We start from the raw sequence: 24,288 nt of genomic DNA on the forward strand, positions 1-24,288 counted from the left end.
TGTTACATATGTCTCCTTTTTCCACCATTGGCCTCTCCCCAGCTGTTCCCACCCAAGCACATGCCCTCACCCCCCTACTGTCTGTGTCCATTGGTTATGCTTATATGCATGCATACAAGTCCTTTGGTTGATCTCTTACTGCTGGGGTCTTTTCCACATCTACAAGGGTTCAAGGAATCTGGAGAAGGGGCTGTGCATAAATGAATGAAGAGACTAGAGAAGAAATATGAATTTGGAAGGCATTTTGGGGTGCCAGATGGAAACTTAGTTCTAGTGACTAAGCTCCTCGAATCTCTGGACCCAGGGCTTTTTATTCACACATTTTAACCTCTAGCAAAGCAGATACATATATCAAAGGTAAGGTTTGGTAAACAGTAAAGGACCATCAGGTTGGGGGAATTGCAGATTTTCAGCCCTGCTGAAAGAGTCCATTCAATCTTTTGAGGACTTCTCGCATTTATTATGACCCGCTGGACTTAGCCTCCAGCATCTTACCTCTCCCCCCTCACCCCATCCCCCGCCTTCTCTCTAAGGTTTGTCAGTCTGTTCGATGCTTCTATGTTTTTGTATCTATATTTGTTCATAGAGCCGGACTCCCTTCAGCAGGGCTCTGGTGCCAGCTGAGTCTTTCCCTTGAGTGTGTTGCTGGTAGAGGAGGTTGGGGGCAGCTCCAGTGTAATCTGAAGATGTCTATTGGGTGACTTGGCTCAGGGGCCTACTGGGAGGTGCAGACCAAGATCAGCCACTGCCTGTGCCCTGCCCAGGGCCACCTGGCATGAGCTGCAAAGCGAGCTGCATATGGCTGCCACTTGTGCTGGCCTTGGAGGTGTCTGGGAGAGGCCAAGCTGTGAGCTGAGACCAGTTGCTGCTAGTCCCAGGCTTGGCACTACTTAACAAGAGGTACAGGGCATGCTGAGGCCACATGCTGCTTGTTGGGGTTTGTGGGCCTTTGAGAGATTTTAGGAAAGTCTGCTGCATTAGCCAAGACAGGCTGTGTGTATTGAAATGCCACTGGAAGCAGCTTGGGTGGGCCCACAAGTTGGGTGGGCTGGGCTCTCGGGGAACCACCAGGACAGGGTGAATGATGTTAGCCAGAAAGGTGGATACTCAGATATGGCCCTGGATCTGTGAAGGGGAGGGCTCAGCAAAGGAACAATGGCCTCTGCCAGCACTTCTTCTGGGAGAAAGCTGCCCTCCAACCCTCGCCTTGAAGCCAGACAACTCAGTTCCTCCCTTATGTCCCTGGTGCCTTTCAAGCTGCTGCCCCAGCACTGGAGCTCAGAGGGTGTGAATCTAAGTCTGTGTGCTGGCCCTCTAAGAGGGACGCCTGGGTTTCCAGCCACCTTGTCTCACTCAGCCACAATCACCACTGGTTTTCACATCCAGAAGTTATGGAGAGTTCTCTTCCCAGCACTGGAACCCTGAGCTGGAGATCCTGGTGTGGAGCTGGGACTCCTGGATTCACAGGGGACCTTCCGCAACAGAGATAATCCATCTCTGTTTTTTTAACTGTATGTGGGTGTGGGATCTGCCTGTTCCTTATCTCCACCTCTCCTACCAGGCTCAGATGTGGGTTCTCTGTATATGCTTAGTTAGGGGACTTCTGTTCCGCTAGACTTCAGGTTGCTCTCAGTGATGGTTGTTTATAGTTTTAGTTGTGATTTAGGGTTAGGGTTAGGGTTAGGGTTTTGTGGGAAGATGCAAGTGCCGAGGTTACCTACTCAGCCACGTTGCTCGGAAGCCTCAGGTTTTTCTTTAACCAGTATCTGAACCCACCGCATCTTGACAGATGCTGTAAAGGGTTAATTTTAGATAATATACCACTTGTTCCCAGTAAACACCACTACAGCATGCAGAGTTCCAGGCGACTATAGCAGCACATGCTAGGTCAATAACAGCACACTTTTCCACTTAAAGGCATGGTTGTTTGCCTTGGGAACAGAGTCACTGTACATTTCCCCAATAGGAAAATATCCCTGGTCCAGGGCATGGCCAGCAAGTGAAATATCAGTGCATTCCCACCTGCTGAGCATAAGGAAACCTCTAGGATTGGATCTTACTCTTTTGAGCACCAGTATTTTTTTAGTTTAGCTTTCTTTCATGAATTATAAAACATAGTTTCCTGCTTTATTAAAAAAAAATCCTTGGTGAGGATTAAAAAACAATAATCGTGGATTAAAAAAATAATCTTATTCTTTTACCTAATTAAGGAAATATATAATTTATATTAAATGAAGTTTTAATAACTTTAAATATTTTATTAGAAGAGACGACTATTAGGAGGGTTAAATCTAAGTAATCATTACTATTAGCAAAACAAGCTCAGTAAAAACATTAAGCCATGGATTAAATTATATAGCACTATTTATAACTGTCTATCTTTCACTGTAAGTTTTACACTTGTCCTGTCTTTCTCAGCTACATTAGCAAGGCTTTTACTGGGATGGTACTGGAGAGTAAAAACATAAAGCCAAATGCAAAAGGAACAATAGTATTAAATAGATTAGCAGCAAATTTACATACAGTACACTTCAATTTGAACTCTGCTCTTTTTTTTTTTTAAATATATTTTATTGATTTTTTACAGAGAGGAAGGGAGAGGGATAGAGAGTTAGAAACATCGATGAGAGAAACGTCGATCAGCTGACTCCTGCACATCTCCTACTGGGGATGTGCCCGCAACCCAGGTACATGCCCTTGACCGGAATCAAACCTGGGACCTTTCAGTCCACAGGCCGACGCTCTATCCACTGAGCCAAACCTGTTTCGGCTGAACTCTGCTCTTTTGAATGGTAAGTATGCTGAAAGCCTCAATGTGTCTGTGAAGCTGAATCTTAGTGCGTGTATAAAAGAATGATGTTGACAAATAATACACTTGAAGTATGTTACAATTATATTTATTAAGCCAAGGTAAATTTTTTATAAAGGATCAGGCTGGTAATGCTGCATATATTTTAAACAAATTATTTTAAGATGTAAACCATCACATTTTTTACTAAAACTGAACAAGCTGTTAAAATTGCTACAGTATATCACGACTAACCTTTCCATAACTATTTTAAACAGATATGCATTGTAGAGAAAGCAAAGCAAACAGTCAAAGGAGCAAAACTATATTCATAGGAAAGTCAGCCAAAACCATAGTTCTTTTGTTTGTCCCTCATTCCCAAAAGGAGCTACACTACTGAATGAAGAAACTTTCCAGCTGCATATTGAGGTCACAAATGCAGCTTTAAAGGATTGCCCTGGAGACTATAGCTTTTGTAGGCAATCATGTACAAATAAATTACATTAAAATAAAACTGGATAGTGTTTTGTTATTTTAACACCGAACTGAATGGTGGACTGAAATCAACAGAAGAGAAAGAAAATCCAGCTCAAGGCTCACTTTCTCTAAAATGGTAGTGCCATTCTAGTTTTATTGATGCATTAATTTTCATAAAGTGCAGTGACAAAATAAATAAGATGAAAGAAGCTTTGAGATTAAGATAACTTATTGCGTATATTCTTGATGGCCTTTTACCTCTGTGGAAGCTGTAACCATATATAAAAGCTCATTGATCCAGGAAAAATGATTTCCCCCCCTTAAATAAAAATCATATTAAGGAATATATAATTATGGTAGCTTTTTCTATAAGACAAGGTTAGCTTAAAGGGAAAATTTATGTGCTATAGACTAAATCCAGATACGGTCAAGTGCTGAGCATTATTTCTGGCTTCAAAATATGATGTATCTGTTTCGCCATCTGGTTGGGGTATGAAAGGCATAGGTTGATGCTGGAGATTTTCCCAGTCTACATCGCTGAAGAGAGGATGATGTTTCAACTCTTTGGAAAAATAGAAAACAAAATGAAATAATATGACAGCATTACCTAAGCAAGTACTGTTCTATCGGAATGAAGAAGAGACACTCTCACATGTACTTTGCCCTACTTTATGTCACTTTCATAGGCATTTGTTTGTCTGTCTCTCTATTTACCCACATTCTTCTCAATGACACACACTGTGTCATTTTGTATATCACTTGGTATAGGACAGGTGCCTGATCTGTATTTGTCAAATGAGTGATTGAATGATTTGTCTTAACAGAAGTCTTTCTCATTGCCTGCATCTTCTCACAAAATCCCTTACTTGAAGAGAGCGAGTGCGCTCTACTTCCTGATCCCCATACAGCTCCCAAACCACTCATCTTCCTGATTAATGTCCCATTCTCATCCCAAGTCTTCTCATCCCACCTCTTCACAGCTCTACAGTCCTTAGCACTACCTATTGCCCTGGATAACTTCAGCAAGAAGCTCATCTCCACTCCCTTGCTGTCTGGGCTGGCTCCATCCTTATCTGTCATGGTGATTTCAGCATATACATGGATGACACTTCTGACACATTTTTATTATGGTTCTTTGACTTCCTTGATATCACTGACTTGCACCTTCACAAAACACTAACTATTCAGCAGGATGATCATCTTTCCTATTACCTTCTACCGACTAAAATGAAAGTGTGCTCTTTTGATCACACTGATATTTAGTTGCTAGACATACCACCTTTCTCAATCCTTCACTTCATGAGGTAATAATAAGAGCATTGCCAAAATAATGAAGTAGACATTAAGGCAGTAACTAATTAAAAAAAGCAGGAATCATATTTGAGGAAAATATTGGGAGAAGACTACACAGACGGGAAAGAATTATGTGTCTGTATTGGGGTAATGGGTTGGAAAATCCATATGTCTACATGTTGCATTTTTCCTAAACTGAAAGACTGGTAGCAAGAGGGATAACACAGCAAAATCAATTTTCATTTAGAGAATTTATTTGTCTTTTAATTGTTCAAAATAAATATCTGAGCATGGATTACTTTAGAGCTACTTGCTGTAGTAATTCTTAAATTGTGATATCTGAATGTGATGTGGTGCTTTATGACCCTCTCATCATAGCTATTCACTTAAACTGAATCTACAAAGGAATTCTAATCCAGGTTAAAAGGAACTAAAACAGTTGAAGCAACTGTTTTGTAACTGAAGAATACCCCTACCATCGGCTTCCCTATGTAAACTAAACTGTTCATTAAACAAGCAGAAATCTGAGGTCACTGGTAAAACTGCCTTTCTTCTGTCTCCACTTATTTTGAGCAAATTACTGTACATTATAGCTATTTGCTGAAAAATGGTTTCTCAGCTTCAGCACAACTGAAATTTGGGACCAGATATTTCTTTGTTGTGGGGACTCTCCTGTGCATTGTAGGATGGGGAGCAGACTCCCTGGCCTCTACCTACTCAGTGCTCCAAACTGTGACAACCAAAAATGTCTCCAGACAATGCCAAGTGTCCTTTTGGGAGCAAAGTCACCCCAGTTGAGAGCCCTTGTTCTAAAGTCAGTTTTAGAGCTCAGTTTACACAAATGTCTGTACTCTCACATTATACACATTTTTGCTCAAAGTCCACTTTTCACAGAGGTTTCCTGACCCCTCCATCTAAAAAATATCTCCTACCATCACTTTGTATTCTCTCACCCTGCTTTATCTTTTTTTGTTTTGTTTTAATCCTCAACCGAGGATATGCTTTTCATTAATTTTAGAGAGAAAGAGGGAGAGGGAGAGAAAAACATCGATTGGCTGCCTCATGCATGTGTCCAAACTGGGGATTGAATCCATAACCTGGGTATATGCCCTGACCTGGAATTGAATCCATGAGCCGGCAGTGCACAAGACAACACTTTAGTCATTGAGCAACATTTGCCAGGGCCTGCTTTATCTTTCTCCATAGTCCTTACAACTAGATGGCATTATGTCATGGTTGCATTTGTTTACTTCGTCTTTCCACTGGAATATGGGTACCTCTAGTACCCGAAACAACATTGTCTGGCACCTAAAAGTCACTCTATAGGATTTGTTAAACAACAAACAAGCAAACAAACAAACTACGGAACTTATTAGAGGGGACACTCAGAAGCTGATGCAAATGACATATTACTAAAGCTAAATTTTCTAAATATACCCTGTAAATGGAAATGTAATGCTTATTTGTCTCTCTATATACCCTGTTACAAAAAAGGATCTGATGGCAGCTGATGAGATCTACTAGCAGTTCAAAACTATAGTTTAACATATCCCTGCAGTGGAAAAAAACCACTGAATGGATCATAATGGACCAATTAGTCTTATTTCAGGTAGTATGGTACCTGATACATTTATCAATCAATAATGGTATCAGAAAAGAAGCAGTATGAAATTATAGAATTAAAGTTTTGGTAAAAAAGTATTTCTTGTATTTTTTTTCTTTGTATTTATTAGGCTCTGATAAACCTAAGACACTGACAAGATAAAACTGTTTCAGGTACCTGCTTGAGATTAATAAAATTAAATGAGTGACTGTCACAACCTGACCACAGTAAATTTTAATGTAGAATAAGGACAAAAATATCAATGGATACCTAGAGGGCAAAAATAAACTAAAAATCTGTTAAAACAAATTTAACAGTTAAATTATCTTTAGTACTGTGAACTTCATATTATTAACATTCTGCCCCTGAAACAAATCAAGGGTAAAAGAGTTTATTAATACAAAAGCTTACCTTTCATTCCAGCTCTCTTTGTGTCATCAATAGTTAAAAGTATTTCTACTGCACTTTGAGCATCATCAGATAACTTTTCTTCACCTTCAGGCCAAGGGATATCTACAAATATGAATAAGCTTATTGATCATTGCTCAATATAATACACAGAGATAAATGAATCTATCTTAATAGGAGAAAAAGAATCACCTCTTTTCAGAATATTCTGGAATACCTGTTGTGGTGTTTCATCATTGAAAGGGGGAATTCCTGTTAGAAATTCAAACAAGCAAACTCCAAGTGCCCACCAGTCTACCGCAGGACCTAGAATTTAAAAGGAAGTAGTTGAATTTGAAATAATTTTCCACAAATGTTTGATCAACTAAAACATTAGTACATGGATATTTGGGCACAAAGCACTCATTTCCTAAGGCTTTCTTCTGGCTTCATAAGGTACAGTCAGATGACCTTCATTTATGCAATATGGAAATTACTTTCCTTCTCTATTTTCTAAGAAGTTAAAATTAGCATTTAATACAGCTAGTTAAAGAAAAGTTAAAGCTATCTTTGGTCATTTATTAATAACCTAATATTCTGGATAGTTACATGTTCTAAATCCTAAAACACAACCCAGGAATGCATTTAATCTAAAGATTATTCTCTAAAAGTAATTACAGTACCTCTCAATTTCAAATTGGGAAATAACATTTTGATTTCATGTTTCACGCACTTCACAAAGTATGAGATGAAGTAGCTACATTTATACTAATTGGAGGATAGCCTGGTAATTATGGAAAGCCTTACTTACAAAGTGTTTTCATGTGTTTTATTCCTTTTAAGTTCATAGAGGGATAAATTAGTTTAACAAATAATATTCACTTAAACTACAGCTTGAGGTAATTAGGAGTTAAGTCTTAATAAGTAGGTAAAACTGATTTCTAAATAGTATTTTTATTGAAAGCACCAATTATATACAAAGATGTTTTAAAGGATTATTTTTAAAATGACCGTATGATCTGGTTTATGCTTTTGTTTAGTTCTGTTCATGAATAAGGTATTTACTAACCAAAGATTAACTTTAGTCCCAAAATGGTTAACTTTAGTACAAATTTAGAATAGGGATTCTATAGTCTAGTGCTAAATTTGCCTGGAAATCACTCTTAAAATCCAATTTCGCAAAATCCATTACAATGTTTAAACAACTGCCACCCTTTTAAAACAAATAGGAAAGTACTGTGGAATATGCCATTAGGAAAAATAATCACATGCACATAGAATGCCTTTTCACCTGCAAGCAACATAACCCCATTTCCCCTGCGAACACAAGATGTAAAGGGTCTACAGGCTTTTATGTCTTTAGTAATCACTATAAAAACATACAAACCACCTCAGTTAGTAGATTTTTAAAAGCAGCACCAAGAAAGTATTCCTGTAGGTTAGATAATATAATGAATATAACCAGACAACAGAAAAGTAGGGGGACATCAGGAAAAAACATACATTTTATTTAGTTTACTTAGATTAGAAATTAGGACCCTTCGACCAGCTCAGCCCAAATGTACTCATGTCAAAAACATACATGCTTTCTCCATGGATATGTCACACATACCCATATATGTGAGTCAAAGTCTAATAAGATCATATATTGGGATTAATTGTAGCAATTATATCATCAGCCCGAGAAAGAGAACAAACTGATTTTATACTACTGACTTTCTAATTCACAACCCACTTCTATAATTGGTATATTGATACTGTTTATACTTTTTATTTTCTAATAATAACAGAATTAAATGGTTTAGAAAATTCCAGCTATTTTGTAGCTGCTAATTTTATTGTTTTTATCAAGCCTATTTTCTCTGTTGTAGTAAAAAAAAAAAAAAAAAGAAAAGTGGTATCTTCAGTCTCTGCTACCTTTAAAAACTATAAAAAATGCTGCACGCCTACATTTGTTTTCACAGAGCAGAGCAACCCTGGATGTCTTCCTGCTCAGAAGACAGAAGATACTTCATGTTTATAATTCATAAGTGAGCTGAAGTGAAAAATAATTTTTTTCTGCAATGTGATCTAGTTATACTTTGACTTTTCTGTTTAATGTGCTTTGCCATATTGCTTTAAAAGAGCTCACTCACCGGAAGTCAGAAATCCTGCAGGTAAGAAAACAATAGTTAGGTGCATTGTATTAAAATTCTGAGTTCATTCTCTCATCATGCATTGAATTAGATAACAGGGATTGTGACGGTATAAGGGGTACAAAGATGATTAAGAAAGAGCTTTGTCTCAGGAGAAAATAGCCTGCTTTGGGAGAGACAACACGGATAATTTTAACACAATGTTAAGAGAGTTGAAACAAAAATATGCACAAGAAGCTATGAGAGTGCCCTGGCCGATGTGCTCACTGGTTAGAGCACCAGCCTGCGCACTGAAGGGTCTCAGGTTCGACTCCTGGCCAAGGGCACGTACCTGGGTCCCAAGTCAGGGTGTGTTTGGGAGGCAACCAGTCCATGTGTCTCTCTCACATTGATGTCAATGTCTGTCTGTCTCTTTCTCCTTCTCACCCCCTCACTCTCTCCCTTTCACTCTCTCTGAAAAGCAATGGAAAATAACATCCTCTGGAAAAAATATCCTTGGGGATTAATTAAAAAAGAAAAGAAAAAAGAAAAAAAAGAAGCTATGGGAGAATCTGGCAGAGTTCCTATGTCTGCATGGCGAGGGGAAGACCATGGAGGGCATCAGAGGAGTCATAGCTGTGCCTCAGCATGACAGTGGGAAACAGAGAGGTGCACATGTAGTAAGGAGCAGGGACTGTCCCTGGGACCTGGGATGGGGATGTGAGGGGAACAGATAGAGAACAGAGAACTGCTATTTTTTGTTTTTTTTTCTCCTTTTGATTATAAATTGCTTTGTATGACTTGTTATTTTAAAAACGATATATCAAATCACTTTTATAGAAAATAAAAATTTAAAAATATATCACTAGGTAGCGGAGGTACCTAGGTGCCCCACTAAAATAGTGGCAAGATCTGATAAAGTAAATCTTTACATCTGAAGCTTACTTTCATACTTTATCCTAAGTTAGAGAACATGCACATTGTAATACAGTAAATGGGTTAGCAAATCCATGACTTAGCAAAAGGGGTGCTCACTGCACAAAACCAGTTACGTGCCCCGAGGAACTTATTGCTTTGGCTAATAAAGGTGAACAGTAAATGTGTCCACTTGCAACAGTGGAGAGGTTTTTCTCAACGGCGACTGAGTGCTGCCCAGGAATTCTCCTGGACTGCGATCTCGAGGGAAACTTCAGACACGAGTCTTAGGAAACATTCTTAAGCTTTTGTAGTGGAGAAAATACAGTAACTAAAATATAACAACTAACTATAACATAGGTGGAGTGACCTGAGCTTTCAACAGTTTCTAATGAAGTAATACAGCAGTGAATAAGTAAGTCTCCATAACTGATCGAGGGGCATTTTATGGAATAGGTGACATTTGAACTGATGATAGATGAGAAAAAATTGGACAGGAAGATAACTGGGGACTGGCTTTTCTAAGCTACTTATGGAAATACTTGTGGAAAATTTGAAAACAAACATGTCTAAGGAGCGGACTGGGAATACAGGCCTGTCAGTGACTCTGAGAGGTGGCTGCCGTGAGAGCTTGGGGTCTCACACGCTACGACCACTAACCTGGCTTTTAAAGAGTCTCCAGAGTTTTTCTTTTTTTTTTTTAAACATATTTTATTGATTTTTTACCGAGAGGAAGGGAGAGAGATAGAAACATCGATGAGAGAGATCGATCAGCTGCCTCTTGCACATCTCCTACTGGGGATGTGCCCGCAACCCAGGTACATGCCCTTGACCAGAATCGAACCTGGGACCTTCCAGTCCCCAGGCCGACGCTCTATCCACTGAGCCAAACCGGTTTTGGCAAAAACAACAGAGGATATGGAGCCCTAACCGGTTTTGCTCAGTGGATAGAGCATGGGCCTGCAGACTGAAGGGTCCCAGGTTCGATTCTGGTCAAGGGCATGTACTTTGGTTGCGGGCACATCCCCATTAGGGGGTGTGCAGGAGGCAGCTGATCGGTGTTTCTCTCTCATCGATGTTTCTAACACTCTATCCCTCTCCCTTCCTGTCTGTAAAAATCAATAAAATGTATTTAAAAAAAAAAAGATGTAGAAGAAAGGGCTCAGCCGGCATGGCTCAGTGGCTGAGCGTCGACATATGAACCAGGAGGTCATGGTTCAATTCCCGGTCAGGGGCACATGCCCAGGCTGAAGGCTCCATCCCCATTGTGGTACATGCAGGAGGCAGCCAATCAATGATTTTCTCTCTCATCATGGATGTTTCTCTCTCTCTCTCCCTCTCCCTTTCTCTCTGAAGTAAATATATATAAAGATGTAGAAGAAAGGGTTATGTTGTGGGTTGAATCATGCCCTCCTGAAAAAAGATAAGTTGAACTCTTAACCTTGAAGTTCCCTGAATGTGACATTTGGAAATAGGGTCCTTGCAGACATAATTAGTTAGGTTACGATGAAGTCACACTGGAGTAGGGAGGGTCCCTAATTTAATATGACTGGGGTCTTCCTAAGAACAGCCCTGAGACTACAGAGACAAAGGAGAACACATATGAAGAGGGAAGATTAGAGTGATGTACCTACAAGCCAAGCATGGTCCTGTCAACTCTTTGATTTTTAGACTTCTAGCCTCCAGAACTGTCAGACCATAAATTTCTATTGTTTTGAACCACCCAGGTGATAGTACTTTGTTACAGTAACCCTCGGACACAAATACGGCTCATTTTCAGAATGTAGGAAGGGAAAAAAGGATAAGTGAAAATGTCATCCTTTTTTTCCTATATTTCAATTTGAAAAATAGTTCATTTCTGGCTTGACCCTCTGGTGAGGGTACAAGTGAGGTTAAGTGCTAAACAGGAACAGGTTTCTGCAGACTGAACAGAGGTATTGGCTCAACTTTGTATGTTTTGAGCCCAAGCTACAACAGACTTGAGGAGACGTTTAAAGCAAAGGAAACCAGGGCTGAAAGGTGGGGCTTCTCTGGGTCACTGAGCCTATACCAGAAGCAAACAACAAACGGCTGCATGCCTTTTTTCCCGGTAACAAATGCTATATGTAGGAGGAAAGAGTAATGCATGAGTAATTAATTTTCTTCTACTTCAGGTAATCCAAGTACCAAAGAAATTTAAAACAATTTTACCTCAAAAGAAAATGTAGTGATAGGTACACTTCAAAAACTCAAGACATGTCTGCCTTACCATGGGCCCTGCCTAATAGCAGCTCAGGTGCGAGGTAGTCTGGGGTTCCCAGGATTCGCCCATCATCCACTGGGGCTGCCCCTCTTCTCACACTCTTTGGAGTTCGATACGGAGTTCCTGACTTGACCTGACTTGGGGTCTGCTAATTTAAAAAAAATTTTAAAAAGACAATAAATATCTTAATTTTTTTTTACAGTGAACAGAAATGCCAAAACAAAAAAGCTGGGCATAAAGGACATACTCATATCCTTAATTTTGAAAAAGGACTCATAAAGAATTATAATTATACAAAGTCCTCATATCTAACAATACTCAATAGTTTAGGTAACACCAACTATTTCAATGAGATCTGGACATGTAAGACAAAATGAAAACGTTAACAAAAAAACCCAAAACTCCACTGTAGGAGCCTGAGACTGACAAATGACTGAAATATTATGATAATATGTAAGATAGAACTAAATATAAATAACCTCTTGTGCTAACTGGAGTTTAAGTGCTTAAGGTATTTTGTTGTCTCATAAGGACTCTGAGCTCAGCAGGACAGAGAGCATTATATTCTACAGACAGAAGGGAAACAGACTCTGAGGGTAAGGGACTTCTAAGTCACCCAGTAAGTTCTGAATAGAAAACCCAATTTGTAACTCTCAAATTTCTACTTTTTTTAAATTATGATGTCTCTCCAAGGGGAAAATAAAAGGGGTTAGAAAATAAAAATAAAATAAGATTTAGAATATGTATTTTCAACGTTTTTTCTGTAAAGAAGAGATCACCTAAATATGTCTTTAGAAGAGAGCAGAGTAGATTTTAATTTTATAACTCACAGATTTTCTGGGGTCAAGTGAAAATATGTAGTTATAAATATACTAGAGGCCCAGTGCATGGATTCGTGCACCAGTGGAGTTCCTCTGCCTGGCCTGTGGGAATAGGGCTGAAACCACCTCTCCGACATCCCCTGAGGGGTCCCAGATAGGGAGAGGGTGGTTCTCGGGTGACAGCCCCCGGAATTGGACTTCCTCCTCTCTGGTTCCAGGTGCGTCACCTGAGAACTGCTGCTGCCAAGTGACCACAGCTCGGCAACTCCTGCTTTGAGCATCTTCCCCCTGGTGGTCAGTGCGCGTCATAGCTACTGGCCGGCCGGCCGGTCACTTAGACTTTTATATATATCGATGATCGTAAATATGTGTAAGTGTATAGAGCAGTACAACCACTAGCTTTGCCTTTCTGCATTAAAACTTCCAACAAATTTTCCAGTAAGTAAACCAAAACTGTGTGCTTAATATCATACCGTTCAGCTGAGAGGCAAGAGTCTGGCTTTCATAGTTTACTTTTCTACCATCCAAAGAACAAAGTGTTAGAAAGGTATACATACCTGATATGGCAAGTAGGGTCTTTCTGTTTGAGTTGGGGTTATGGCCATGGGGTATGAACCACTATAAGCACACGAAATATCCATTGCATCTAAATTAATGCTCATTTTGGATGGTTCTGAACTATTGGATACATTAATATGGCTGTTAAAACTTCGAAAAGCTACAGCATTTCTTTTAGAGACGGTTAATGTTTTCAACACCTCTGAAGAAGGAGCTAACATTTTTTGGTTACTGTCTTGGACAACAGGATCCTCATCCCCTTTTGGCAAGGTACTTTCTTGGCAGCTGAGTGATACACTAAGAAAGTCTTCAATATTTGACTCTTCAAAAGAAGATTCTTTAATGCTTTTGTTTGGATTTAAGGACTGCCTTTCTAAAGAACTTTCCAATATAGAAATTCCAGGAAAAGATGAATCAGAGTCCATACAAATACTTTTAGAAGCTCTATCATCATCAGAACATAGAAAACTAGAACTTAAGTTGTCCTTGTTATTTTTGTCACAATCTTCATCCAGTTCGCACATAAGATTTTTTGCTATCACTGGGATATTTGTTTTTTCTGGTGTTTGTTGTTTATCCATAAAAGAATCGACCATATTCTCCTTATAAGTACAGTCATTTTGCTGACTTCTATATACTGATAATTTAAGGTCCTGAATTTCAGTTGTTAAGCCTGTACTTTGATTTGTGTAACAATCTCTCATTACATTACTATGCTTATACTCTATACAATTTTTTTTATTCAGTATAGTTTCCTGACAAGGACTGGAGTCAACTAACTCAAAATGTCTCTTAACACTTTTTTTCCCAAGGTGCTCTTCAGTTATACCAGCAGAATTTACAGTCCCCTGATTTGACTGATGAAAACCAGACTGTCTTGTGCAAGTGGCCATATTAGTGTTATTTATATCCAGTTCTCTTGCTTCCCAAGAATCTTTCCCAGAGAAGCACTTTTTAGCAAGGTTTACACAAGAGCTTCCACTGGCAGGAATGGCACTACTATTCTGGATGGGAGAAAGGGCTAATTCAAGATTCTTCTTATTGAAACTTATGGTCTCGATGTCATTCATAGATTTTGTACATAAAGGCTTTTCAGTTGTGTTCCAACTCATCATTGGAGAGCCCGATTCATCGTCATTTTCCTAAGAGGAGAGGGAGAACCGTTTTTTAGTTATATAAAGCTGAGATTTTTTTAACCTATTAAACCTCTGTCCACTTAGGTGGAATAAATGCCTCATAAACTATTATGCTACCTATTCCTACTTTCCAATGGAACAACAGAACGATGATAACACATAATTAAAAAGCAGCATAAATTATAGCATACAATTACAGCATACATTTATACACATTATTTAGAGTGAAACACTGGTCTAAAATGTAAATCAATTACTCTATAATACTTATTTGATACTCTATTACATGTTATTTAAATAGAATAAATTAACAGGCAACATATTTAGACAAATTTTGGGGTAAGGCAGCATTAGGAATATCATTGATTTTGTTTTGAACTGCAAAAGTCCAGGGCTTGATATAAATATAGTTAATAGTAAATTATAGCTAAAATATTATTAGTATTATTTATTAAATATACTTTTATTGATTTCAGAGAGAAAGGGAGAGAGAGAGAAACATCAATGATGAGAGAATCATTCAAGGGCTGCCTCCTGCACAACCCACACCTCAGGATTGAGCCCGCAAACTGGGTATGTGCTCTGACCGGGAATCAAACAGTGACCTTCTGGTTCATAGATCAATGCTCAACCATTGAGCCAGGCCGGCGGGAATAGTCAAAAATATTATTAATACAAGCATGTATCACTTCAAACAAGTATAATAACACCAAGCTGATAAGGATGAGGCTAAATTAGTGGTAATTTATAATGAAAAAACAAAAATAACATGGGTTAAATCCATTGTCAATAAGTTGAATTAATGATACATTAATAATAAAATGTTTTTCTTGAAAACTGAACTCCAACCATCTCAGATGTTCTTGGGCAGGGGTCCTCAAACTTTTTAAACAGGGGGCCAGTTCACTGTCCCTCAGACCGTTGGAGGGCCAGACTATAGTTTTAAAAAAAACTAGTCGGCTGCTAAGCAACAGGCAGCAGCGGCAAAAACACCCGGAGGGCTGGATAAATGTTTTCGGCAGGCCGCAGTTTGAGGACCCCTGTTCTTGGGTGATATGAGCTTTGTACCTAATATTACAAATTGGTGCATTAATTAGAATTTTTACAAGATCATTCAATTAAAGGGAGTCTTCAATCACTATCTTTAATAGTACCTATTTTTGACATGTGAAAATGAAATTTTATTAACTCAGTATTAATTTGGAGCACTTAGTCATAAACCAAAGAAAATTCCTGCATTACAACTCATTGATCTGTAAGCACAGAAATGATGCAATTGGGGATTAGCATAGGGTTTATCAGGGTTCCCTTGTCCTTCTATAATCCAATCATTGCATGCCTCAGAGATGCAGAAGTAGAGGAAGAAGGCAAAGCTGTGTACAGTTAAAATAGTATATTTTTTTCTTGAATAGGACAGAAATGAAATAATAGTACTAGTAATGCAAATCTGGTTTATTCTGTAACATATACATATTACCTACAGAGCAGCCTATAAGGAGAAAAAGAAAAACAATTGAGAAATCCTGTCTTAACTAAAAAATAGTTTGACCTTGCTCCTAAAATGCAAATATCCAACAATAAAGAAAATCATATGATTGAGAATGAGGAATAAATACAATCCAAATTATTTAATCAAACAGAAGGTTTATTCTTTGTGCACTACCATTATTCTAACAAACATTATTAGTATTATTACTAGAGGCCCAGTGCATGAAATTCATGCACTGGGGGTGGTGGTGGTGGTGGTGGTAGGGTCCCTCAGCCCGGCCTGCGCCCTCTCACAGTCCGGGAGCCCTAGGGGGATGTCCAAATGTTGGCTTAGGCCCACTCCCTGCAAGGAGTGGGCCTAAGCCAGCAGTTGGGAGCACACTGACCACCACGGGGCAGCTCCTACATTGAGCGTCTGCCCCCTGGTGGTCAGTGCACATCATAGCGACCGGACATTTCGCTGTTTGGTTGATTTGCATAGTAGCCTTTTATTATCAAGATGATTATTATTATATTTAATCCTCATGCGAGGATATGTTTCCACTGATATGATAGAGGAAGGTAAAGAGAGAGAGAGAAACATTTATGTGAGAGAGAAACATTGATCAGTTTCCTGCCATACTAGCCCCCAGTGGGGATTGAACCCAGAATCTGAGTATATGCCCTGATCAGGAATCAAACTCGCCATCTTTTGGTGTATAGGATGATAATCCAACCAACTGAGCCACACTGGCCAGGGCTAATCTAACATTATTTTATTGAAATTTTAGGAGGGCAACTTTATTACAATTTAAAATTTTAGTTCCTCTCAGTTTTAATAGCTTTTAAAAATAGCAAAAACAGAATATATAATCTAAGTAAAATAATTAAGTAAATCCACTCATTTAGCAGCAATTTTCTTAGAATAGAAGCTTTTAAAGGTACACATATATTATCTTTGTGGTCTAAAGTTATTTCTGGGGGTTAGGGGGTGACAAGATTTGACTTTGGGTGGTGAGCACATGGTGCAATATTCAGATCTTGTAACATAGAAACCCACACCTGAAACCTATATGTTCATGTTGACCAATGCCACCCCAATAAATTTAATAAAAAAAAACCAAAAAACTCTTAGGTAAAAGTTATTTCTTATCCAGAAGAGTTGCCATTCCATTAAATGAGAAACTGGCAGAAAACAGTACAGAAAGAGGTAGTGTTAGTTTAAAAATAAGATATAGGTTAAAAAAATCAACAAGCTAATATCTGTGTCACAGGTAGGAAATTAAAAAAAGTCTATTTAGGTGTCTAGAAGACAAACATTTACTATCAATTTAGAGCAAAAATTTTAAAAATTGAAATCTCATATAAAATGAGTAATTTCACATTTGAATAAGAAGTAAAATATATGTATTTTTCTTTTTAAATATTTTTTTATTGATTTCAGAGAGGAAGGGAGAGATAGAAACATCAATGATGAGAGAGAATTATTGATCAGCTGCCTCTTGCACACCCCCAACTGGGGATCAAGTCCGCAACCCGAGTATGTGCCCCTGACCAGAATCGAACCCAGGACCCTTCAGTCTGCAGGCCGATGTCTATCCACTGATAGGGCAAAAAGTAAAATATTTCAAAAGAATTTGACCGAATGTACAGGAAAATGAAGAGTACCTTTACTGCTGTTGATGTAACAGTTTCATTTCCATACAGAATTTAAATGAAAAGATAAAAAGTGTTTCTATCATTAATTTCACATACATAATTGGTTTTCGTTAAGATAAATTTCATTCTAACCTGGCAATCTTTTTCCCATGTAGGACTGCTGTGGCATTCAGATTCCATACTGGATACAAAAGTGCAGGACTGACTACTGGCACTGGATGTAGCCAGCCTTTTCCTAGACTGGAGTAGATTAGAAGTTAGACACTTCACAGGCATTCTGGGGTTGGAGGCGACTGTTTCAAAACCTGTAGGGAAGAGAAAATATTGAAGCTTATGACACATCTTTCTTAAAAAAAGAAAAATTTTTTTACTAGAGGCCCGGTGCACTAAATTTGAGAATGGTTAGGTCCCTAGGCCTGGCCAGGAATTAGGGCCAATCTGTGGGACAACCGGCAGGGCGATTGGGGGGAACCTCAGCTGGCATCTGCCTTGGCCAGTCTGGCGCCACACTCTTGGCTGGTCTGGGTCCTGCGGGCTGGGGGCAGCTCCTGCGTTAGCGTCTGCCCCCTGGTGGTCACTGCACATCGTAGCAACTGGTCGTTCTGCTGTTTGGTTGATTTGCATATTAGGCTTTTATTATATAGGATTGATTTCAGAAAGGAAGGGAGAGGGATAGAAACATCAATGATGAGAATCATCGATTGGCTGCCTCCTGCACGCCCCCTACCGGGGATCGTGCCCACAACCTGGGCATGTGCCCTTGACCAGAATCAAACCCAGGACCCTTCAGTCCACAGGCTGACACTCTATCCACTGAGCCAAACTAGCTAGGGCTGACACATCTTTTTTTTTTTTTAAATATATATTTTATTGATTTTTAAAAAATATATATTTTATTGATTTTTTACAGAGAGAAAGGGAGAAGGATAGAGAGTTAGAAACATTGATGAGAGAGAAACATCGATCAGCTGCCTCCTGCACACACCCCACTGGGGATGTGCCCACAACCAAGGTACATGCCCTTGACCGGAATTGAACCTGGGACCCTTTAGTCCACAGGCCGACACTCTATCCACTGAACCAAACCGGTTAGGGCTTTTATTGATTTTTTTTTTACAGAGAGGAAGGTAGAGGGATAGAGAGCTTGAAACATCGATCAATGATCAGCTGCCTCCAGCGCACCCCCAACAGGGGATGCGCCGGCAACCCAGGTACATGCCCTTGACCGGAATCGAACCGGGGGCCCCTCAGTCTGCAGGCTGACGCTCTATCCACTGAGCCAAACCAGTTAGAGCTGACACATCTTTCTTAATTTCTCATGGAACCTGAATCTTTACAGATAATTAGGCAAAGTATTAAGTATTGCACAACAGAGCTATTTTTTTTTTTTTTTTAAACCAAGCTCTGGCCAATTTTATTAAAGAAAGACTTCCCATGATTTACTTTTCACCAGTCTGTTCTGGCATGCTTCTAATGATATCAGAATCACCTGGATCAATGATAGCCAGTGTGCATACCCTGTAGTATTTTCCACACGCTGTGCCCAATTCAATATTATTGCCACTGTAGTGATGGACACCAGTCTTGGCCAACATGGCATAGTACTCTATTTCAGATTTCCTCAAGGCCGGGCAGTTGTTGGCCAGGATGACCAGCTTCGCTTTGCCTTGTCGGATCATCTTCAGCGTCTGCTTGTACCCCAGCACGTACTTCCTGCTTTTCATCACCAGCTGGAGCCTGGAGTTGATCGACTCCAACGACTTTTTCATCTTCTTTGCGGCCACCATCTTCCTGCCTCAAGTGCGGGACGGCCCCCAACCAGATGCAGCCGCCAAGATGGCCAGGGAGCGAGAAAGGCCAGAGCTATTTTTTTTAATTAATCCTTACTTGAGGGTTTTTTCCCATTGATTTTTAAAAAGAGTGGAAGGGAGGGAGGGAGAGAAGGAAAAAGAGAGTGAGAGAAACATAGGGGCCAGGGATCAAACCTGGAACCCAGGTATGTGCCCTTAACTGGGTACAATGATAATACTTCCATCATCTTCTGAGGGTAGTCCCAGAAATATGCAGCAGCAATATCGGGATGCTATGGCAATTGTAACAAAGTATGGCAAGCCCGATTTATTCATAACCATGACATGCAACCCCAAATGGGCAGATATTGCAAACAATTTACAACGCTGGCAAAAAGTTGAAAACAGACCTGACTTGGTAGCCAGAGTTTTTAATATTAAGCTGAATGCTCTTAAATGATATCTGTAAATTCCATTTATTTGGCAAAGTAATAGCTAAAATTCATGTCATTGAATTTCAGAAACGCGGACTGCCTCACGCTCAGCTATTGTTGATATTAGACAGTGAGACCAAATTACATTCCTCTAATTAATTCCCTTTCAATGTGCACGAATTTTGTGCACCGGGCCACTAGTCTCTATATATAAAAGCCTAAGCAACCGTTATGACTGAACAACTTGTCGACCAGTTGCTATGATGCGCACTGACCACCAGGGAGCACTCAATGCAGGAGCCACTCCTTGATGGTTAGTGTGCTCCCACAGCCACCTCCTGTGGGCCCTCCCCATCCCCCCTGCTGGCCAACCTCCTGCAGTCCCTCCCCCCATCTGGCTGGCCCCGATAGGCCTCAATCACCGGCCAGGCTGAGGGACCCCACCTGTGCACAAATTCATGCACCACGCCTCTAGTTCTCACATAATACAGTAAGTCCCTATGGTGTGAAGGTGGAATATGAATATACTTCCATGTGTCCATGCCTTTTTCATGCTAGTGCTTCTATCTGAAATGCTCTTTTCCACTATACTTGGAGTTAAGTTCCTCTTTCTGAGTCTAGCTTGGCTGTTGCTATATCTTTATTTAGAACCATTCCTGATTTTCCAAGTTAGTATTTGTCACTTTCTGTTTTGCATAAAAGTATGCCTCTGTGACATTTATTTCATTGTTATTGTTACCATTTTATACCTATAATCACCACAAAAGTATAATTTCTTGTGAGGCAAGGATATCTTTTATCCATCTTTTTATCCATAGCACAGTGCCTTGCAGCTATCTAATTCTGACTAAAGAATGACTAGGGGAGTTACAATTATTTTTTCTTAAGACTAAGGCTATAAAATAACATTGGCATATTATATACCAGGTGTACCGGTTAATAATGCGGATTTTGTAATCAAAGAAAACACGGTAATTTCAAGAGAAACATCAAAAGTGCTTTATTCAAGGTAATGTCCATCGCTAGTTACAGATTTCCCCATGTTTAGGTAATTTGTGGAGGATACCCTCCCAATAGAACTTTCCTTGTTTTGAGGCAAACCATTCAGAGACCCAATTTTCCACTTCTTCGTACGCTTTGAAGTGCTGCTCAGAAAGTGCGTGTGCCATCGATCAGAACAAGTGGGAATCTGAAGGAGCAAGGTCTGGTGAATATGGCGGGTGGGTTAATACTTCCCAAGCAAGATCTTTTAATGTGTCTTTAACTGGTTTTTAAGTGTGTGATGGTGCTTTATCATGAAGCAAAATTACTTTGCCGTGTCTTCTGGCCCATTCCGGTCGTTTTACAATCAAAGCGTGGTTCAAATTGACCTGGACGTTCTTTGTCTTTCACATCGAAATCATCACTTTTAAAGCATTTTAACCAGTGTTCCCAAGCATCTTGAGATGGAGCATGTTCATCATAAGCTTCCCAAAGTATACGATAACTTTCAGCAGCACTTTTCTTCAAAATAATGTATTAAAACTTCTGGCAAATGCTTTTTTGGCACGAAGTTCAACATTTTTAAGCGTAAAAATATCTATGATGTTAACATCTTCAGAATTTGACATATGAAGTTTTGAAGCTTGTCAATACAAAATAGCATACATATCAAATCGCATATATATCAGCATATGTGTTAACTCCATCATATTGAAAAAAACCCACATTATTAACCGGTACACCTGGTATTTTATCAGTCTTTGTTTATTGAACCTATATATATGTATTTCAGGTATTTTCATTTTTATAGTGGGTTTTGACAGAAGAAACAAGATTCACTAATTTGGAGGAAAGGACAAGTGAACAGAGAATTGTATTTGCAACCAGGACTCAGCTTACCCATTTACTAGTGTGTGACTAAGCGTTTTCAAATAATGGCTTTCTCATTTGCAAAAAGAAGATAACAGTATATGTTCTAGACATGTACAGATTTGTTGAGGACCAAATTAAAAATGAGGTAACATCCATGAAACAACTAACACTCTGTTATTCACACTCCCAAGATGAAGAACATGAGTGCGGAGAACTAAATTGCCAAGTAATAAAGAGTGATGTTAAGTACCATATAAATGTCAAGTGTCCCACTCTCCTCTTCTAGAACGTGGCTTTGTATTTTATTGTATGCTACTTAAAAAATTATAACTTTTCTTTGACTATTTTATTTAAAAAATCTTTCAGAAATTTTACAAACACATAACAATATTACAGGTACTACATCTTCTCTATATAAGATTTCCATAGACCCAATATAGTGAAATCTACCCAATGGTCATTCTAATGCTATAGATAATTGAAGATTATCTCATTAGCTAGAATTTCTGTTCTGTTGACTTAAACATCTGCAACAATCCCTGTCAGAAGTAGTGTCTACACAATGAAATACAGGCATGCCACAGAGTATTCAAATATTTGTATTTTTTTATTGCTAAATTGATATTAGAAGTAAACTTTTTTCTTTTATACTCACATGATTTTAGTAGTTTGCTAGAATAAGGAGTACTGTCCGTTTGTTCTACAGACATAGGACAAATTTGTCCTTGAGAAAGCTGTGATGTTTCAGATACATGGGCTGAAAGAGTATTTGCAGAGTCTTGACTTTCTTCTTCAACTGGTGGGTGCTATAAAAAAGAGAAAGACAAATATAAATGTTAATATTTATCTTCACAAAAACACCACCTACTGGTAAGTGCATAGACCTACGTAGATTAATTCTCAGAGTAACCTCACATGCTTCATACTTACATTAATTTTAAAAAAACCATATATTTTTATTGATTTCAAAAAGGGAGAGGAAGAGAGAAATATCAATGATAAAAGAAAATCATTGATTGGCTGCCTCCTGCATGCCCCCTACTGGGGATCAAGCCTGCTATCTGGGCCTATGCCCCTGACCGGAATTGAACCTGGGACCCTTCAGTCCACAGGCTGATGCTCTATCCACTGAGCCAAACCTGCTAGGGTTACTTACATTCATTTTGATCATTTATTTAAAAAGAAAAATATTTTATATTTTAAATGGCAATCATGAAAGGCCATGTTATGTGATTTTTTTCTTATCAAGTACTTACAAATCCCAAAGAGCTGATGAGAGATAATATTTGTCCTGGGGTCCTTGAATAATCTTGCCTAGGTTTAGCCATTGATGGTGTTATAAGGATATCCATCATATTGATATCTATGGAAAGAAAAGTATATGAAATTTTTAAAAATTTTAACTGTCATTGACTAAGTCTATAATCATATGTCCTGAACTTTGCCCCTCTTTCCACATTAAATTATCTACCAATTGGCTTGTGCCAGACACAGGAAAGCCAGATGCCATAGAGCCGTGGTTTGCAAACTGTGGCTCGCGAGCCACATGCGGGTCTTTGGCCCCTTGAGTGTGGCTCTTCCTAAGCCTTAGGAGTACCCTAATTAAGTTAATAACAATGTACCTACCTATATAGTTTAAGTTTAAAAAATTTGGCTCTCAAAAGAAATTTCAATCATTGTACTGTTGATATTTGGCTCTGTTGACTAATGAGTTTGCCGACCACTGCCATAGAGCAAACATAAAAAAACTAAGCCACTGATTGAAATCATTAGTCTGATAAAACAGTCTTGCTCTGGAATGACTAAAATTCAGTGTAATGACAAAAAGTCTTAGCTTTTCAGGGAGTACTCAGTCACTAAACAAGAGTGTTATCTAACTGGCAACAAAATAATTCTTGGTAAATAAAATATTAGAAAAGGTGGTGGTAAGCAAAACTAAGAAAGAAATCAAAAGATAGGAATATAAATTAAATTTCAATATCAGAATCTATTTAAGGAATTAATACAAATTATGGGCCCTTCATGTTAATTAAAATATGCAAATATAGGTCAAGATAGAAATTAACACAGATCTTTATATAACACTGTAAAATAAAATAATTCAACACCCACATATAATATCATATTATTTCTTGACTAAAGACCGGTGCATGAAATTCGTGCATGGGTAGGGAACCTAGGCCTGGCTGGCAACCAGGGCTCATCTGTGGAGTGACCAGCAGGGCGATCGGGGGCCCCCACTGGCACCCACCTTGGCTGGCCTGGGGCCTGCGGGCTCAGGGCAGCTCCTGTGTTAAGCGTCTACCCCCTGGTGGTCAGTGCACATCATAGTGACAGGTCATTCTGCCTTTCAGTCAATTTGCATATTAGGTTTTTATTATATAGGACCAGAGGCCTGGTGCTCAGTAATTTGTGCACTAGCGGGGGGTGTGTGTGTGGGGGGGGACGGACTCCCTCAGCCCGAGCTGTGACCTCTCACAGTCTGGGACCCCTCGGGAGATAACAACCTGCTGGCTTAGGCCTGCTCCCCGGGTCGCAGATGGCAAGCCCGGATTCTGTGCTGGGTCGCAGGTGGCAGGCCTGGATGGCGGCGGATCGCACTGCCCTGCCCTGCCACCCTGGGTCGCACACGGGAGGCCCGGATGGTGGCGGGCAGGCAGTGGCTCACGCTGTGCCGCCCCGCCTGCAGTATGCAAATTTAGCAGCCATCTTTGTTGGGTTAATTTGCATAGTCTTCTGATTGGCTGATG

The 24,288-nt window shown here is 39.3% G+C and overlaps 2 protein-coding genes across 7 annotated transcripts in view; both read right to left on the reverse strand.

Moving 5' to 3' along the window:
• Positions 1-2,881: 2,881 nt before the first annotated feature.
• MASTL (microtubule associated serine/threonine kinase like) overlaps positions 2,882-24,288 on the reverse strand; it is a 35,263-nt gene continuing 13,856 nt past the window's right edge. Inside the window, exons 5-13 of one of the 6 annotated variants that reach the window (XM_036344735.1) lie at positions 22,795-22,901; positions 22,194-22,344; positions 17,593-17,765; positions 13,198-14,340; positions 11,826-11,964; positions 8,684-8,698; positions 6,762-6,875; positions 6,573-6,674; positions 2,882-3,827 (exon numbers count right to left, since the gene is read on the reverse strand). In XM_036344735.1, coding sequence (XP_036200628.1) covers positions 3,670-3,827; positions 6,573-6,674; positions 6,762-6,875; positions 8,684-8,698; positions 11,826-11,964; positions 13,198-14,340; positions 17,593-17,765; positions 22,194-22,344; positions 22,795-22,901 — 2,102 coding nt within the window. In that variant the 3' untranslated portion in view covers positions 2,882-3,669. Of the gene's footprint in view, positions 3,828-6,572; positions 6,675-6,761; positions 6,876-8,683; positions 8,699-11,825; positions 11,968-13,197; positions 14,341-17,592; positions 17,766-22,193; positions 22,345-22,794; positions 22,902-24,288 lie in introns of all 6 variants that reach the window. The other 5 variants (XM_036344725.1, XM_036344762.1, XM_036344753.1 and 2 more) reach the window with 5 other exon arrangements.
• Positions 18,839-19,262, reverse strand: LOC118673665 (60S ribosomal protein L30-like). Its single transcript, XM_036344786.1, has one exon. The coding sequence runs from the start codon at positions 19,245-19,247 to the stop codon at positions 18,900-18,902; it is 348 nt and encodes a 115-aa protein (XP_036200679.1). The 5' UTR covers positions 19,248-19,262; the 3' UTR covers positions 18,839-18,899.

Source organism: Myotis myotis, unplaced genomic scaffold (genome assembly GCF_014108235.1).
Source record: "Myotis myotis isolate mMyoMyo1 unplaced genomic scaffold, mMyoMyo1.p scaffold_m19_p_1, whole genome shotgun sequence".
Classification (NCBI taxonomy): domain Eukaryota; kingdom Metazoa; phylum Chordata; class Mammalia; order Chiroptera; family Vespertilionidae; genus Myotis; species Myotis myotis.